The sequence below is a fragment of the Pseudopipra pipra genome, chromosome 13, assembly GCF_036250125.1.
Source record: "Pseudopipra pipra isolate bDixPip1 chromosome 13, bDixPip1.hap1, whole genome shotgun sequence".
Classification (NCBI taxonomy): domain Eukaryota; kingdom Metazoa; phylum Chordata; class Aves; order Passeriformes; family Pipridae; genus Pseudopipra; species Pseudopipra pipra.
The window spans coordinates 11,121,258-11,140,198 of record NC_087561.1 but is presented as its reverse complement, the minus strand read 5'-3'; the positions used below and the strand labels follow the sequence as shown (position 1 = coordinate 11,140,198).

The 18,941-nt window shown below is 46.2% G+C and overlaps 1 protein-coding gene across 3 annotated transcripts in view; it reads left to right on the top strand.

The window, feature by feature from the left end:
• GPC3 (glypican 3) overlaps positions 1-18,941 on the top strand; it is a 146,485-nt gene that overhangs the window by 107,539 nt on the left and 20,005 nt on the right. For 2 of the 3 annotated variants that reach the window (XM_064670008.1, XM_064670009.1), the window contains exon 7: positions 10,742-10,895. The exons of the other annotated variant lie outside the window; for it this stretch is intronic. In XM_064670008.1, the coding sequence (XP_064526078.1) occupies positions 10,742-10,895 (154 nt within the window). The remainder of the gene's footprint in view (positions 1-10,741; positions 10,896-18,941) is intronic. 3 annotated transcript variants of the gene reach the window in all.

Here is an 18,941-nt window from a genome sequence, read left to right as displayed (position 1 = left end):
TGTTAGTTGGTTGATTGGTAGTTTTCTCATGTTTTTCTCCAAAATTTGACTTAACATCAAGGTTTTTATAATGTGGTCCAGACTGAGAAGGGATTGGGATTCAGAGAGCTAATCTTCATCATCCAGAAGGTAACCTGTTGTCTTCTTGGCCGAAAAACAAATCCAACTGCTTTTGTTCCCAAGAAAAAGCCTCATTAGCAATAATGCTACTTTTGATTCTAGATTGAGGTCATGTAAGATTGCTTGGCCATGATGTTCTCAGGGGACAGGAGAAAAAGGCAGTGCTGTCAGACCCACTGTGGGCAGAGAGGGCCAGCTCCAGTGGGAAGTCCCCTCTGCAACCCCCTGGGCTGTGCTGTGGGAGTGTGGTGCCCAGTTGTGGCATGGTGTGCAGGCAGTGCAGCCATGAGCCCAAATCCCTGTGAGATTCCCACTCCATCCCAAGCTGCTTCACGTGCTGAGAAGGTTAGAGCTGGGGATTTCCCCAGTGCAATTCTGCCACTCCACCAAAGGACTATGTCTGCAGTGGGAACAAAGCACATTTGTGGCATGTTTTTATTCCCAGAGGTCTTAATTTGTATCTGGTCCACACCACCAGCTGTAGATGGGTAGTGGGGGAGTCCTTCTAGATCCTGCCTGCTCAGACTGCTCTGGATTTGTGTGTGTTGTATATTGAAAGAACCAAAAGCATTAGTTGGTTTGGCATCTTTTGGGTGGGAATGGCATTGCAAGGAGTCTTACTACTGTGTGCAGCAAGGCATTTAGCTGGCTGAAGCAGTTCATCTTATGCTCTCAGCAGCTTTGTTCTTGCAACAAGTGTCACCAGAGTTTCCCTGGTCTGAAGCAGGAGGTGCACTGGACCTACACCTCATTCAGCAATCCTAGAACAGAATTCAGGATATCCTGAGTTGGAAGGGACCCAGAAGGATTATAGAGTCCAACTGCTGGCCCTTCACAGGACAATCCCAAGAATCACACCCTGTGCCTGAGAGTATTGTCCAAATGCTTCTTGAGCTCTGTCAGGCTTGGTGCTGTGACTACTTGCCTGGGGAGCCTGTTCCAGTGCCCAACCTTTTTATAATATTTAACCTAAACCTCCCCTGACACAACTTCATGCTGTTTCATCCTGCTCTAGGAAAGGGTGGTCCCTTTTTTTATAGCATTGGTTTGGCTTCTCCTGGGACTTCTCCTGATGCTCTATCCCACCTCAGTGGCCACAGGAGGCAGTGGCTGGCACAGACCACTGCAGCTTTCATGCAAACTGTGCTGCTGTCAGAAAGTCCAAGAGGTTTCATTCATTTTAAATAATGAATAATTTGTGATCTCGCTCCTTTTGTTATCCTGCTGATGAAGCAGATGTCTGTAATGAGGCAGGTTTCTGTGCTGGCAAACCCCATCTCCAGTCAGACATTGACCTACCTGTGTTGGGGCAGGTCTGAATACCCCTCATGGCTCAGGAGGACTCTCAGTTGATGCTGTTGCTCATTAAACTTCTTACCTTGGTTTTGACATGTAACTGGCTGCAGAGGCTGGGTTGCATTTTAGTGCTCGTGCTGTTGGAGCCCATGTGATGAGAGATGGCCCTTGCAGCACATCAAACTGAGAGCAAAGAGGGAACTTTAGGTTGCAGCAGGATTTGTTGCCTATGGTCTCACTCGGCTGTATTGCTAGGGAGAGATATTTAAGAGAAGGAAATGTGCTTGGTTGGCCTTTCTGGGGACACATGTAAGAAGATGCTGCCCTGTGCAGCACAGTTAGCAGGGGGATGGGAGGCAGCTGGCACAGGGTGGGTGTTCGAGCCATCAACAAATATTGTGATGGGCAGGAAGTTACTTTTTATTTTTGGCAGGATCCCTTGAATGCCTCCTGCCTGTGAGAGGGGAAGGAGTTTACTGACCTTTCCATAAGCATCTAATTGCTGAGGGTGAGACTCATATAGGTACTTTTCTGGGCTTCCTCTATGAGTGTTGAGTCTCACTGGGGGAGGGTATAAAGTCACCAGCTTTGAACCTAATTTAAACACTGAGTTGCTTCAGCTGCTCAGTTGGCGTCTGTGCATCTGTGTGTGGGAGAACCATCCTGGGCAGGGCTCCTCTTACCTCCTGCCTGCAGCTCCAGAGGCCTGAGCCTTGCAGGGTCAGTTGCTGTTGGGTACATTCAGTATCAGTGATGAGTTGCACCCTAGTGTATCAGCAGTGCCTGAGCCTGGATGGTTGGTTCCTTATCCTGTTGGTAGATCTATCCTAGGTGCCAATAGTGACACAGGAAAAGCTGTGTCTGTGACATTTTTTGGGTTTTAGCAAGCAGCATCCATGCTCTGAATGCAGAGGAGAGCTGAGACCTGGCCCAGGAGCCAGCCCAGCCATCAGCCATTAATTAGAGACCAGCTGCTCAATCCTCCCTAGCTAACAGGTTTGGGGGTGTCTGCCATGGAGTTCTCCTCCTCCTGTCTGATTTTAGTCTCTGCTGAAATCAATAGCTCAGTAATTAACCCCGCACTGGGGTTGTCTTGTCTGATGGGAGGTAAGTGGCTTATGAGGCGGCTGTTCAGTTCCCTGTGACAGCTCTGCAGACCTGGGGACATCCATCAGAACTGCTTGCAGTTGCTTTTTGGGCTTCCAGTGCCTTGAGATGAAGCAAATGCAAAAGTAAAGCTTGGAAAACTCCTGAGGGCAGGATGCAGCCAGCGTGACTTGGGCTGCTGTTCTGGCAGAAATCTCTGTGCAACACAACACTATGCACAAAAATACATGATTTGAGAAGTCCCTCTCCACTGGGAGCTTTTAAGGGAAAAGGGAAGTGGCTGGGGCAGGGATTTGCCTCTCGTTTGTGTTGCAGAAGGTGAAGAGGAGGAAAAATATCCTCCCGGCACAGCTCTCAGCTTGCTGTTTCCTACCTGGTGCCAAGGACGAGATGTTTGTCTCCCAGCAGACGTTGCTGACAACTGGAAGCCGCCACGTGTGCCAGAGCCTGAGCCAAGAGGAAATCTCCCAGCCTGGGCTGGGCTGAGCTGGGCAGGGAAGAGGCTGCAGGACCCACTGGCTGCTGCACTCCCTGCCTGGGTCACACTGGTCTCCCTCTACAGAAACCTGGGGCTGTTTTAGCAGATGGCTCGATGTGGTGTGATACCTACATGTCCTTCTGGATGCTCTTGCATCTAGGGCATCTTCTGCTCAGGCCACCCCTGCTCAGATGCCTGAAGGACGTGATGGCAATGAGGTGGTTGATTGCTCCACCTCTAGCCATGTTGTCTTCTTGTTCCTTGTGCTCTTACTTTGCTTGTTGTCTCATGTTCTGTCTTCTGGTGACGTGCTCTTTGGGCCTTCCTGAGTGGTGTTTGGATGGCAGAGCAGGGCTCTGCTCCAATGTAACTAAACATATGGAAAATATAGATAATAGCAGTGATGGGCCCAGGCCCACGTAGGTTCCCACACCCCTCCTTCACTCAGTTGCCAACCCCCCGAGGGGTGGCTGCTTGAGAGGTGGAGAAATTGGTCCAGGTTTTCGTGTCTAGCGACGCAGAGCAGGTGGAAAGGAGAGGGGAAGGCAGCTGGGGCTACTGGAAGGAGACTGAGAAACTTTGTGGGGAGAAGGAGCAGGGCTGTGATGCCAGAGAAAGGAAGGTGTGGAAAGGGGACAAGGCAGATAGCCCTTGCAGAGGAAGCATCTTTGCAATGCCTTTTCCACCACTGACAGGCGTGAGTGGTTAATGTGCCTGGTGGGGACTGCTCTCTTGGTGACTTTCTTTCCTTATGTAATTTTTCCATGCAATCTGAAAGCCCAAGTGGTCTTAAAATACCAGCTCTTTCCCTGGTGCAGGTTTGAAAGTGCACCCACAATTTTAACTTGGCATTCTGCTCCCCTTTATCAAGCTACAGGTTTCCTGGGTTGTGCACCAGATGTCCTCAGGAGGTGCTCTGGCAGGAGTAACACCATATCTGGAGCAGTTACGAGCCCTGTGGAAGAGACTAGGACTGAGGAAATGATGCAGATCAGCTCAGGCGAAGTGAAGAGCTGGCAAAGGGTGTTTGCAGTAAATGGATGCATTCCTATGTTGCTTCCAGTGAAGTGGTAGCTCATGGAAATCTTTCTAATTCTGACAGACTCCAGCAAGGTGCTGAAAGTGTTATCTACTGCTTAGTCCAACCACATGTCAGATGATTGGTCTAATGGCTGGGGTTTTGGAGTTTCAGAGATGTCTGTGTTTGGTGGAGGTAGATGTAGGAAGGGAATGCTGAAGGGCCAGCAATAGCTTGGGCTTGAAAATGCAAAGGAACAGAAGGGGTTGTAGCAGCTTAAAGAAGAAAGCAGCATTTCTCCAGCATTGCCATCGATGTGGGACTCAGGGGATGAGCCAGAAGCAGATGGGGACTGCCCAGGTACCCATCAGGCTGGGCTGGACCCCTCAGCCCTGCTTGGCACCCACACTGTCCTGTTGCTTCCTACTGCTGCATAAAAACAAGCCATAAATAGCTGGGGGTGGAAGGGGAAGGAACTGGATATAAGGTGAATGAGCTGATCATAAAGCCTGAGTAATCTCTTTTTCACATGTGCCCCGTGATGAATGAGCGTTTGTTCAGGCTGGGGAAGTGACACCTCCCCTGCCTGGGGGACAACAGGCAGGAGCCCGTTGCTCTGCCGTGGTGCCAACCAGGGCTTAACCTCTGAGCCTGCGGGAACATCTTGTCCTGGGCATCAGCTTGCCCTCACCAAACCAGAGCAATCCATAATGCCTTGGCAGCCCCTTCTGCTGCTGAAAGAGATTTACTGTCCGGTGCTGACTCGTGTTAATTACTGCCACCTCTTAGGCGTCTTTATCTGTCTTCCTTTACCCATAGGGATGTTGTCAGTTTGGATAGCTAATCTGGAATTAAGCTGATGATCCATAAAGTAGGGCCACTCTTTGGTCAATAATTCACGGCTGTCACCAGCTTCTTTGTGCTATCAGGAGAGTGACCAGGAAAACTGATTTACTGGCAGCTGAGAGCATCTCCTCTGCAGCCTGTGAAGACAGTAAAGTGGGTCCTGCTGTGCTGACAGACCCCAAGTGATGCATGGTAGGGATTTTTCCTGTTCCAGGAGATGGTGTTTTGAGTGCTAAACATTTTTATGGCTAAGGAGCCCCAGTATAAATTCAGAGCTATGGTTCACAACTTTTGGCACTCATCGCCACGGGTTGGTGTGGAGCCCAAGAGCAGTAATGTCCCAAGAGCAGTGTGTGGGGAGGGAACCCCAGGGCTGTCGCTTGCCCAGAGCAGGCAGGAGGTGCTGCCTGGGGCTTGGTCTGCTGAGTTCAGCTCCAGCAGCACAAAACCTGTGATGACTCCAAGGAGGCAGCATGGGAAAATGCAGGATTGTCTTTTAGAGCAGCTGATAAAACAGCCAACATGTCCAACTCATCATTTTTCCAAGCACTGAAAATTACTTTTGCAACTCCAGAGCCTGCTTCCACTTTATTAACATTTGATTAGTGATCACGCTTTGTTCTGCTGAGCTTGAAATAGGAGTTCAATTAGGAACAGGTTTCTTCTCTGCCATGTCTCTGCTGCCAAGGTGCATCCAACTGGAAGGGCCATAAGGAAACCACAGTTCATGTGTTCTTCTGCCAAAACAGGCTCTTCTGTCCATGGGCTAACATTGTGTACAGAAGAGCAGTGATGCCTGCCTGTGAGCACAGGCACATGTGTTTGCTCATGCAAGACAGAAGTACAGATTCTGCTATTTACAGATACTTTTAAAGTTTTAAATATCTTTATTTTTAAACAGAGTTTGGTGCTTGGTGCCAGGGAACATTGAGTTTTTCTGTAATATGTGTTGCATTTCATTGCCACCCAAGAGGGGGAAAGCTCTCTGTAGCTTGGAAAGAAGCAACCAAAAAATTGATGCTGTTGATGTTGCACTGGGTTTGTGTTGGTGCATGCTTCTGTGCTACCAAGGCCCCTGTCCATAGAATGGATAAACCAAACAGAGCTGCGAAATAGGAATGTGGCGTGAAGGGCACCAACAAATCTCATGAGGGTTGGTTCAATAATAAAGAAAGTATTTGCTAATAAAAGATAATTTTTTCCATGCTATTTCCAGGGCTAATAAGCAGAGGAAGTGGAGAGAATCAATTCTGCTGGTGCATGGTTGTGTATGATCAGGCCACCAAATTCAAAACACATGAGTTTTCAAAAAGTCCACAACTTCAGCCTTATAAAATGGGTTCCTTTCCCCGATTCTTGCCTGTGATCAGATAATGACCTTCGTAAGCAAAACAACCCCAGCTGTATTTCATAATGGGAATATACTTCTGTAGATTGTAATGAGCTGTTAACAGGGAACAGTATCGTGTGAAAATCTGCACGTTTCCCATGATGCTGCCGTGATTTAAAAGCCACACGTAAATTATTTGGTATTGCAGATTTCAAGGTCAGGATTCGCCATAAGATCTAGTTTTTCTCCCCCAAAACCCCATGTTTTCAGCAGGCTGGAATTTAAAATAGAAAAACCTGACCTGTTGGGAATCTTGGGAGTTGTGTGGGAAGTACCACGGGATCTGTGTCCTGTACCTGTAAGTGTGCGGCCGAAATGTGGGGCTGGAGTGATGAAAGGGGAAATAACACCTTTGCTCCTCCAAAACTCTTCCTTACGAGGCTTCTGTAGGAAGGCATCCCAGATCTTGCAGGTAGCCATGAGTTGGTGGGTTTGGTTGAGTTTTGGAAGGTTTCTAGCAGAGCCAGGGGTTGGTTTTCACTGCTGGGTTCAGTTCCCAGCATTCCTTTCTTGATGCCAAGCAGCACATGGATAACACGGCTGGGGATCCAGAGTAATTTCTGCACTGAGGCACTTTTTCTGCTGTATGTGAATACTTGATTATTAAGCATATATTACAATTTTAATATTATTTTAGCTGCAAGTTCAGTCTCCATCCTCTCCAGCTTTTTAGGTTTGATCGTATTCCAGAGGCTTACTAAAAACATGCAAAGAATTTCAGCAAAACTCTATGGAACACTTTTTGTTAAATTCTTTCAGTCATGCAAGCTAAATTAAATGACAGCTCTGTCCACCAAAAGATTACAAATATCAATCAGGCTTCTCCCCTAAACTCATGAAGGAATTAAATGTTTTTCTAAAAGTCTTCTATTTCCCCATAATAATCTCTTTGGCTGTTCTCTTTACTTTACATATTTTTGAAGTGTGTTGAAAGGGATGATTTTTGCCCTAAAGGAGCACAGTGCTTGTAGCTTGCTGACAGTATTTAATCTGAATTTGTGGGCACAATTTTGGGTATTGCTCAAATTGATATTTGCAATACCACAGGCTTAGTTTCTGAACAGAGAAAACAGCTATTAAAGTGCAGTCCAAGAAACACGATGCTGAGTTCTTTTCCGAGATGGGAGATTAATGATAAAAAGTATATTGCAGCTCCCACTGTTTGTGTTAAAATTGGAAAAACAAGACCAGGTGGCTTAGTGGGCTGGTGAGATGGTGAGCTCTGAGTAAAGCAGTTGTAAAGAATGAGGAGTTAAAAAGATTTCAACATACGGTGGCCCGTCCAAGTCCAGCTGAGTCATTACCCTACGTTGCTGCATCTGTTTTTGTCTGGTCACTGTACAGTTATGAATAATTGTGTAAATCATGCTGGGATGCCCTGGGGAGCTTTCCTTGCAGGAAGGCTCAGCGCACCGTTCCCATCTGCCTTGTTTTTTAAGCTGTGGGGAGACCACAAGACAAGACGAGCAACAAAGATATGTATGGAGACCAGATGTGGCTGCCCAGTGTCCCTTGGAGCCCCTCGTGCCAATGCCCTGGCACTGCCCGCCCTACCCATCCAGAGGGTCATGGTTTAAAAGGGACATTGAAAATAAAGCTGAGGGACATCTTATCCATTAGAACTTGTAGTCAGGAGCAAAGGAAGTTTCTTGATGTGGTGGTTGTACAGATGGAAGATGAATGCCCTGCAGACCCCTCGGAGGTGTGTGCACCCAGACTCCCACAATGAGAGCTCTAGTTTACACTGAGTATGTTACCCTGTAGTTTTGCCATTATGGTTTAGCAAAGAAGAGTAGATATGACAGTAAACTCTTACAGCTGGGTGAATTGTGATTAAGTTAAAACTATCTCACTGTTACATACTACTTTAGTGATCACCAGACTGTGTATTTTCCTGCCTTTTACCATGGACTTCAAACCACAGGACATGAATAAACCATAATGTTAGGGTACAGTCAGCTCTGCTTGCTATTTAAGGATGGGGAATCTATGTTCAGCCCACCAAATATAATTTCATAAAACGTGCAGACCATCAGGGAGATTGTGGAATGGTTGATGAGTGGGACTATGGCTGCTGCTCCGGACGAAGCTGAGACATTCAGCAGCATTCCTAAGCCTGGATGCGCCAACGGAGCGAGGTGGGATTCCCACCCCATGCCTGGTCTCCTGCTTACTGTTACAGTAGTTTTGTGTCATAGGCTTTGTTTGTCCCAGAGCCAGCTGTGAAATTTGACTAATTGAACCTCCCTGTGGTTGTCAGCAGTTGGGGAGGGAGTACATGGCTGAGGATGGAGCTTTTCTCCTGGAACAGGGAAGAGCAGCGTGGCACAGGGATGTCACGTTCACTCGATCCAAAGTCAGGGCCTGCGTGACGTTTCTCAGAAAGTTCCTCTTTTATTGTGCCTACGAAGGCAGAGAAATTAAGCTGCTAATTTATGGCATGCCAAGGAAAAAAAGTAGTTATACAAGAAATGCTCAGTTATTTTAATTTTTGAAAAGACACAATTGAAAAGCCTTGATTTTCCCCTGCCCCCTGCTGAGCTTATTAAATCTGAAAATATCCCAAAGCTTAATTCTCTCCGCCAGAAAGTTCCTCTGCTTTTTTGGGTAAGTCATGAAAGTTGTGCCGCTGGGCTGCACGGTGGGGTCCCGTCTGGCTTGCTCTGTGCCTTGGATGTGGAGGAACAAGCATCCTGCAGAGGAGAGAGCATCCTGCTGCTGAGTGGCTGTGGTCCCTTCCACCATGATGGGCTTGGGGTTTTAGTGATGGGCTTGGTTTTTTAGCGATGGATTTGAATTGGTGTGTGTGGTAATTAGCTGCTGCGTGAGGGAGACCCTCATTTCACCTTGAGCTGAGGTACTCTGTGCTGAGGACTGCTGCTATATGGGGCTTCCTTTGGAGAAGTCCAAGGGATGGTCTAAAGGCTCGAGTGCACTTGCCCTTTCGTTTGTTTGTCATTTTTTCATGATTACACTAGATTCTGGAGAGGCCTGTAAATGTCTAAACAAAACAAAATTCCTGAAAAGTGAACTTAAACAGCCTGAGTCAAAGCCTGTTGAAGGACATGGAAACACATCCCCGTGATCTCTGGGGCGATGAGCTGCGTTTTGCTGCCCACCATGGATGTGGGACTGACCCAGCATGGTTCTCATGCTGGGCAGGCTTTGGCACGTGCCAAGGAGAGGTTTGCTGCATTGCTTGATGCAGCTGGGGAACCCAAAGGGGTCTCACATGGAGCCATTTGTTTTTCATTAGGTTATGCTCCTGTAATATAAACACTAAGGTATGTGGACAGTGCTGTGGACAGGGCGAGCCAGATGCCAAAAGCATTCCTCCAAGGCTGTATAAACTTCAGCAGATAAATATTTTAGAAACTGTTTTCTAAGGCTAGCTTAATAGTTTAAAAATATAACCTAGATTCCAGATATTAAAAAATGCCTTGCGAGGCATCCATATTGCTGCAAGAGATGGAACTAACTGAACCCCTGAAGTATGCAGAAAGCTCCCATTTTGCAATACCTTCTCTGTTACTTATCCTTTTCATTATTATTTTTTTTTAGCGCTGAGATTAAATTCAAGAAGGCTTTTAACAGCAGAGTGGCAGTGATAGAAATTTTCAGCATATATTAACTGGCTGACTCACACTTTTTCAAAGGGGATCTGGGTTTATGATGAAATAGCTGGCTGCTTTCAGCAACAGCAAAATCAGAAAAGTCAGCAGGAAGAGGAAGCCGATAGCTTAAAATGTGTCTAATCCCTCCATGTGCCATGATGGGAGTGTGGGGAGCTCCCACCCGTGTTTGGAAAGTAGTCCTGACCCTGTGCTCAGGGGAGGCATTCGAGTCCCCATCTCAGGGATGTGTAAAACATCATTTAAAAGATGCTTTCAGTTGTGTCGCTTGACTATCCCAAAAAACTTTGATTAGCACCCTTTGTGCTTCAAGAGTGAGGAATGAGATTTTTTAGGTTATGTTTGTGGGGTGCCATAAAGACCCAAGAGATCTGCCATTTCCTGCCATGTGTGTTACTCGTCATATGGGAGATAGCCCCTGAAAGCAGTGAGAATCCCCTGAACAGAGGCACCTCTTGCTACTGGTTTTTTGCCCCATCTGGCCTAATTTTGGACATGTGTTTTGTACTGACCCCAGAGCTTTGATGACACTGGGGTCTCTCAGGGCTGGTTGATGCACTGTAGCTCATGCAATGCTCATGGGGCAGAAACTGAAGGGCATAAAATGACTCAGTGTGGATTTTCCTCCTCCTTTTGTTTCTTTCATTGAGGTTCTGTGTGCACCTTTGTCTGTGAATGAACCTGAGCTTATCAGTGCTTTGGCACAAGGAGTGCACTGGGGTCTTGTCCCACTGTCCTGACTCCACTGAGCCCTGTGCCCCTCTTGTCACCCTGTCCCCCTGCAAGCATAGGATGGAGCAGCAAGAAGGGTGGAGGGAAGCAGCTGAATGACTGTGGCACCTCGTGTCTTTCAGCTGCTCAGAGGGATGGCTTTGCCCCGCCGAAAAGCTCCAGGCAAAACCCCGGAGGAGGAGGAGGAGAGCGGAGACTGCGACGACGAAGATGACTGTGGCAGAGGCTCTGGGGATGGAGAGCTGCGAGTGAGGAACCAGCTCCGGTTCTTAGCAGGTGATGGGGATGGTGGTACCACAGCAGCTGCCCCTCTGTGTGTTGTAGGTTTTGGTCATGGTGTGGGGAGCTGCTCCCTGGGGTCTGCGCAGGTCTGCTTGCTGCAGACCCCCCCAATGCCCTCCACAACCATGGCCCAGAGGCTGATGATTCCCAGCATTGTGCCAGCTGACCTCGGTGGCAGCCGAGGCAGCAGCTGGAGAAGAAATACTGCTGCTTTTCCAGGTTGGTTTTGCAGGGGTGTGTTGCAGGCAACTCATCGGAGAGGATTTGAGGCAAGTTGCAAACTTGATGTAGGTCCCAGTCTCACCTTCTTCTCTCCTTCATGCAAGCCTGCAGTCATGAGCTTTGAGATGAGCCTTTCAGCTTTCTGGAGGGCATCAGAAAGTTGGGAAGGCTTGCTTGACTGCAGCAAATGATGGGTATTTCTGATCTAGGCTTTAGAAAACTCTGGTAATTTCTTGCAAATAACTCAGGCTCATTTTGGAGAAGTGATTTAGGTACTCAGGAGCCTGAAATTGCATTGCTTGCCAATATGAGTCATGTCTTTAGTTGCTTTGAAAATGGCCCTGAGGCACTCCTGGTGCTTTGAGGCTGTGTTATTAATGAGTAGTCCCTGGTCACACATTGGGAGGAGAGAGCAAAGGACCAGCTGAGACTTGGGCAGTCACACATGCTTGTTGGTGTGTGCCTTCACCTCAACCCACTAACCACTGTCATCCTGCTCCTGGCTCTGTGGAGCTCAGCAGCATCATCTGGTTTGGTTGTGTGAGCAAAACCAGGCTGATAGAGGCTGTGTCCAAGGTGGATGACTGTGCTGGACATGGGTCTGTGGGCTGGAGGCCTGGCCCAATTAATGCTGGTTTCAGTGCTATGTGGTGCACTTCGAGAGACCAGACAACTGAACCTGGATAAAATCAGCTTTACAGCTTTGAAGTTTAAGAGGCAAATTTGGGCTCCTAAACGAAGCACAGATGTTTATAAATTCCCTTCCATTGGTCTGGGATAATTAAAATATCCTTAATGAAGTGAGAGCTGAAATATTAAATGCCAGTCTTATATCAAAGATTATTGACACATTATGTAAAGTGCATAAAATACATATATTCAAATATTGACTAAGGGAAATAAAAGACTTTTTTTAAGTCCTCCAGTCCAAGTCTGAAAGAGAAATACAGAATTCAGAGAAGAATAAAATATACTTTATTTCATCCAAGAACTAAATATCAAAGTGTAGGTTAAAGAAATACAGGTGATTCACAGTGTCCTGTGTTGAGAGCAGAGATACGTGTTTCATTTTCCGTGATCTTTGTGTCACACCTTGATGCTATTTTTTAATGTGTTTCTAATTTCCTCTTAAAACCTTCCCCATAATATCATCAGTGATCTCTGAAGCCGGATATATAATCCTTTCTGCCTTTTTCTGTCTCTCTAGGCTAGTTTAATCACTGTATTGATCTCCCTGACAACTTGCCCGTCTGGCAACTTAGACCCCTCCCTCTTTGTCACTGTGGTGCATGAACATGTAGTAGGAAAAGAGGACTTGTCCTCCCTTCTTCCCTGTGCTGCTCTGCTGGAGAGTGTTTGTTGCTGCCTTTGCTACAGGATGGGTAAATATTAACTTTAGGGCAGCACTGTCTTTGGGGCATGGTGTTCCTGGCAAGTCTTTCAGGTTGCTGAGTGTGAGGTTTGTCCAGCACAGCTTGAAGGCACTGACTGAGCTCAGAGGGCATGAGCTGTGCCATCAGGGAGACCTTCTGGTTCTTTCTTGCTTGCCCATGCCATAATCCTCTTTTTTTGTGTTTTGCTTTAGAGCAGAAAGGTGAAGCTGATCTGACAGTGACAGAATCCTATTTGCTTGGTATTGGATATAAACTGTGACTCTGTTCAAGTTTTATGTTGGAAACCAGCCCAGGAAAAGTTGCTGATGGTGTGGAAATACTCACTTTCAACATTTTTGAGAATGATATTTCTTTTTACTTTGAAAGAATATTTTTCAATTAAATTTTTTTTCCCATCATATCACATGTACATAGCAAGAAATAAAAGGGACTAGAAACCATTCCACATTCCCCCCCCCTTTCCACAATTTCTAAATTTTAGGGTAGCATGCCTATTTGAAATGATGCCAGGCTTTAAATCTGGAAATAGTTTGCAAAATGAACTTTTACATTTAATGTGGCTTTATCTCTCTCCTTCCCAAGGTAGTTACCCTGTAATAGAGGCAGAAAGAACTGGGAGTGGCTGTGGTTGTGTTACTGAGTCCCTGGTTTTATCCCATGCTGGATGCTCTGCAGTGCTAAGGCAGGAACGTGGCTGGCTGGCTGGGGGAGTCTGTGTCAGCGCAGTGGTCAAACCCAAACCCCCTCTCTGGGCATGTTTGAGTGCCTCTGCTGACCCTCAGAGGTTTGCAGTCAGGGAATGCAGTCTGGGGTTTTGCTTTCCTTTTCTTAGATGCTTTGTTCAGCTTAGGAGGAAATTTCCTTGGCCCCATGAGGGCAGTGGAGAACTCCTGCCTTCCAAAGGGTTTCCTAAGCCTTGCAGATGGACTTGGTGATGCCTTGGGGAGGAGGAGAGGTGAATGCCTTGGGCTGGCACTGAGTTTGGCTGTCGGTTGAGTGAAAACATTAGCAAAGCTCTCAGGTCTTTGCATCTCTTGGATGCAGTGGGAATTTCTCCTGCTCCCCAGTGTGGGTGCCGCTGGTCCTGCCAGCTAACTACAAACATCTGCTGAATCCTGGCCTCACTGAGATGTCCCCTCAGAAGGTCTTGGAAATAAGGAGATGAAAAAAAGAGCAAAAGGAAAAAAAAAGAGTCAGTCTCAAATACAGACTAGTTTTGATTTATCGCCTGTTGTATAAAATGTAACCTTTGTTTCCTATTTATAATGAGCCTGTAATAACTGGACAGTCAACTTGAACTTTAATGATTTAAACATACTTGTAAACTGTCAAGTCAAAACTTTGTGAGTGACTATAAACATATGTTGGTGAGCCCTATATGCTAATAAATTCATTATTATGTTGCCCCAGTGGGAAACACAGAGATGGCAGGCTTTTTTTTTATGATAGGTCTTTTATTGTTTGTCACATCTGCAACACATTAAGGGTTTTGAAGGCAGATGATGTTTACAATAAGGGGGAGGACTGAAAACCTCCCAGCTCAGAGAAGAGTGCATCCTGTTTGTCAATGGAGTACCGATGGAGCCGGCACCCTGGCCATGCAGCTATAAAAATAGAGCTGTGTACATACACACACATGTATTTTTGCCACACCAATGGCAGATCATGTCTGCGAATTAATTATAGTATTTTCCCCCAAATTATGAGTCAGTGCAAATGTCTTCCAGGCTCTATGACACAAACATGTGCTCACAGCCCACTAGGATCAGTCATCCTACATCCTTTGGGGCACCCAAAGCAAACAGAGGCCAAGGATGGCTGGTGCTTTGCTGATGCTCCAGCCAGCCTCCCATTAATTAGCTCACCTCTGGTGTGCTCACTCCAGATGCCACTTACAACCAACAAGGTCGTTACCAGGAAGCCTGGATATAAAATGTGGGTGCTGGAAAGGCTCCTGTGCCATGTGTGCAGCTTTATCAAGTGCTGGGGGAGAGAAGGTGCAGGCTTTTTGGGGCGTTTACTAAGCTGGTGTGGTCCAGCTCAGCTATTCATGTAGGCTGTGCCCTGGGCATCTCACAAGATTTTCTGGGAGAAAAATATCTCTTTTAGTAGCTGAAGCACCCAGGGAATGTTCTGAGCAAACCAGCAACTGTGGGGGAAGGGTTTGGGAGGCTGAGGGGAAGATTTACCCTTCCAAAATATCTGTGTTAGGCAGTAAAAAAAGTTGTCTTGGGAACAGATGGATTTGGCAGAATTAAGTAGAAATAGTTTGTCCTGGGAAGGGAAGTTGGCCCCATCCCATGAGATATGTAAGGATAGATGTGTGCAATAAAGATATATAAAGATGGCTCTGGAAGTTTGTGTGTGTAAAACAGCTCCCCTGCCTGGCTGTTCCTGTTGCATAACCTGCAGGTAGTTTTTCCTCTCTGCTGTCCCTTGGCTATTCCTAAGGGGGAGAAGGAAGCCCTGAGTTTTCCTGCACCCTGCCCGTTTGCTGCCAGACCCACTGGCTGGGCGGGACTCCTATGTGGGTTTGCAGCGATTCACACAGCACCCAGGTGCTTTGTGAAAGATCAGCACGGTGTCCCCCTTGATTTACCCAGATCTGTAACTCTTTAGTAAGTTCTGGCTTGCTTTGCCTCTGATTTATCCTCTTGGCAAGGCTTTTTCGAGTGCTCTCATCGAATGGCTGGCTTGAGTATCACCTCTGGGCTGGCCGAGCACGGCCTCTTCCCAGGTGGAAAAGCTGTTTGTTCATAACCCCTTCATATATGTTACAAAGGTGTTGATGCTTCCAAATGGGAATATAGGCACCTTGTAGAGCAGGTGAGCTCTCCAGCAGCCACCTTTCCAGAGAGAAGGGGCTGCTGTGTTTGTGTGCTGGCTGTGACCTGTGTGGGCAGAGTTGGACCCCCATGTTTTCTGCCTCACACCGTGTTTTTGGAAGCTGCTCTGAACACCATGAGTTGCAACTTTCATCCTATTCTGCTTTTAAATGTCTCCAAATGTCCCAAGAAGCATTTCACGTTTTAGGAGTCTCAGTGCTGAGATGTCATTCCTCTCCTCACCCCGTTTTCTCATAGGTTTGTTATTTTAGGAAGGTGCTGTCAATCCGAGCTCCTTCCCTGAGCAGGGAACAGCAGATGTCTCTGCTACAATGACATTTAAGTTGCTTTTTCATGGGGTGCAAAAGCCTGCTCATTTTGGGGATCAAGCAGGGGTTTCCTTGCTGAGGTGGTGGCTGTGTATGGCAGTGGGTGAGGCCAGACAGGGTCTCTTTGGGTGCTGCCCTCCTGGTTTCTGCAGCTTGTTCCTGTGGGAAAGGTTCCTTAGAAGTGAGTATTTGTGTTGAAAAAGGGGACACTCCCAACCTGGGAGGTGTGATGAGAGTCTGCTGGGGCTCACACCATGCATGTGTTGAGAGACAGACCAACATTCGTTAAAATATTTACAAGATCATGTATTCCCATCCTTTATCATAGTGATTGCTGCTTTGCCAATGCCTCCAGTGTGTCCTTATCCCAGCACCTGTATCTGCTGCTCTGCTCCATTTAGTGCTGGGTCTTGGGATGTTCACCCCTCTGCTGAGACAGACGTTTTGAAATACCCAATTGACTTCTAAAAATACTCCTTCCACAGGTGAGAGATGTCTCCATCTGTGTGGGTTTTGCTGACAGTGCAGGGCCACGTGGCTGTTGTCCCTTCCTGCTGTACAGCCTGCAGGCTTGGATTGTCCTACTGACAAATATCATGTGTACAGTATCAATATTTACTGTGCGTGGTTCTGCTCAGCCTTCAGCAGAGGTGCCCTGTTCTTGTGGGGTGAGCTGGGTCAGATTGACACAGCATCCTTCTGATGGGTTTTTCTATTCTGCTAAAAGCTTTAAGACTTTTAACTATAAGTTTTTGTAGCAGCAACTTTTTTTTTTTTTAGACTTCTTTTTTTTTTCCAAGGAGGGTGCTGTTGAATGCTCAACTGAAACAAGGATAACAGAAACATGCTGTTTTACAAGACATCCTGTCACAGGGTGAAAAAATGACAAGGCCGAGTGTCAGCTAGATTATCCTGATGGAAGAGCTGGAATTGTACCAACTAAAACAGTGCAATAGCTTGATTATTGCTTTTATATTTCAAGTGTTTGTGTTTGTTGAGTTTTTCTTTTAATGAAGATTTGGTCGAAAGTCAAGAATTCTTTGTCACTGTCCAAATACAAGCTGAAGGATGGGAGTCACATGTAGCAGTTGGCTGATTCTCTAATTGAGTGGCAAGTTCATTAACTTCTGACGTCAGCAAAAAATGATTTTTTTTTTATTGACAGACTGGGAAAATTATTGGTGGTGTTCAGAGATGAGTTTGTTTATAGCATCCTATAAACAATCCTGCTGCTGTGACTCTTCCAGGTCTCACACTGTATACACTGTGTATGTTTTGAAGAGTTCTTGTAACCTCTGTGCTGTGAGTTCTTCCAAAGAAACACTAAGTTCTGCCACTGAAGAACCAATAAGTCATCTATCAGAATTTGTACTTTGAGAAAAACCACATATCTGCAAAAAACATCTGTGAAATCAACAAGTAAATCCACTGGATATATTAATCCCATGCTCCTATTTTTCTGGTTTCAATTTTACTTCGATTTTTAAATGTTTTTTAACTTTTTCAGTGTTGTGCTTACAGATTCAAGTCCATCTGAGCAATTTGTATCTTTTATTTTTATGACCTGACTTCCACTGCCTCAGTCCATTCTGATTCAAAGCAAAGAATGATGTACCAGTTTTTTTAAAACAGAATCAGTGGATGCATCATAAATCACACGATGCATTGCATTCCCAATGTGAGCAGACATTGGTCTGAATCCTTCTTTTGGAAGTCCAGATCAGTGCAGATGGGGCTGGTCCATGAGCTCAGCATAAGGTGACTTGGTGAGGCTGAAGGGCTGGAGACACACTGATGGTCAGATGAGATGATGCTTCTGCTGTTACACGTACAAATGCACAGAAGTCTTTGGAAATCTATGATTGCTCGTCAGTCCCAGATGTTTATAATGCCAGTCTGCTGGCAAAAGGCTTACCCTCTAGTTAGGCTGCAAGTTTGAATAACAGTTTGTATTATGCCAGGGTGTGTAAGGAGATGCTTTTCAACAGTGTAATTTGGGAGCTAATGTATCTTTAAATTGTTACTGAGTGCAGCATTTTACATGACTGAACACATCAAAACAATTTCAAGTATGCAAAAATCTGCCCAGTTGCAATAGTGATGGCCGTATTTATCTTTAAAGGATGATGAATCTGTTTTTTGTGGCTGAAACACATGAATGCTGATGAAGTTGGGAAACACAATTCCTGACTTAGATACAAACCTGCTTTTCTTTTTTTGTCATTTTTTGTTTTGGAGAGACAAAATAGTTTAACTGGTTTTCTTTTTAAGGGACAGCACTAAAGGCATATTTCAGACAGGAGCAGATCAGGTGCTACTTGCTAAAGGACCGACAAGATAACCTTACACTGATAGTCAGGGCATCATATCTGCACAGTTTGTCATACAAAGGGAGGTTTGTCTGCCAGCCCGATAACAATATAACATGTTGATTGACTTTTCACATAGAAGAGGGTGCCCCTTTCATGAGTGACTTGGCTTTTACTAATGCCTTACTGCAGGTAAGCTGATAAGAGTGATTATGGGGATGTAATAAATGAGGCTGTAGGGCACAACCCTGCTCGGCACTGTGGGAGGGGGCTCCAGCCCTGGAGTGTGTCCCAGCCATACGGGATGGTGTGTGTGCCCGGCACTCGTGTTTGTGTGCCTGCACTCAGCTGTAAAACATCACGGGGATGAACAGGAGGGGTGTCACACAGTGGGGACACCCAAAGGTTGTGTGCAGTCAAAGGCACAATTAGACAAATTCACACAACTAGCGTCCATCAAGAACTATAAAACACGGCTTGGCTCGGGATAAGCTTGACGCGTGTCTGCCCAAAAGGTGTCTTGGGGTAATACAACTATGTCAATAACTGGAGACACGGTTAACATTGAGACAGGTGGCCATGTCTCATTGGAAGTGTCTGGGAGAGGGCCCTGGACTCTCAGCTGTGGCTGCTACATTTTGCTGTCCATCTTCTTACCCTGAAGGAGGTGTCCAAGAGAACAGATGATGTTTCAGGTGGACCATGGAAGCCACTACTTACTGGAAACCTTGTGGGTGCAACTTTCAGAGCCGTTTTGAGCCCTAAAGGGAAGAAGATGGGAAATGCTGGAATTCTCCAGACTGCCTTAAAAAGCTTGACCTCTCAGTTCCCCTCTTTCAAATTTGAACAAATGTGTTTGTTTTTATGCAGGTTATTGTGGCAATGACCTGGCAGTGAGAGTTGCGGCATCGCACTGTGTCAGTAATCAATGGCTCTCTAGAGCTGGTGTTTGCTTAGATGT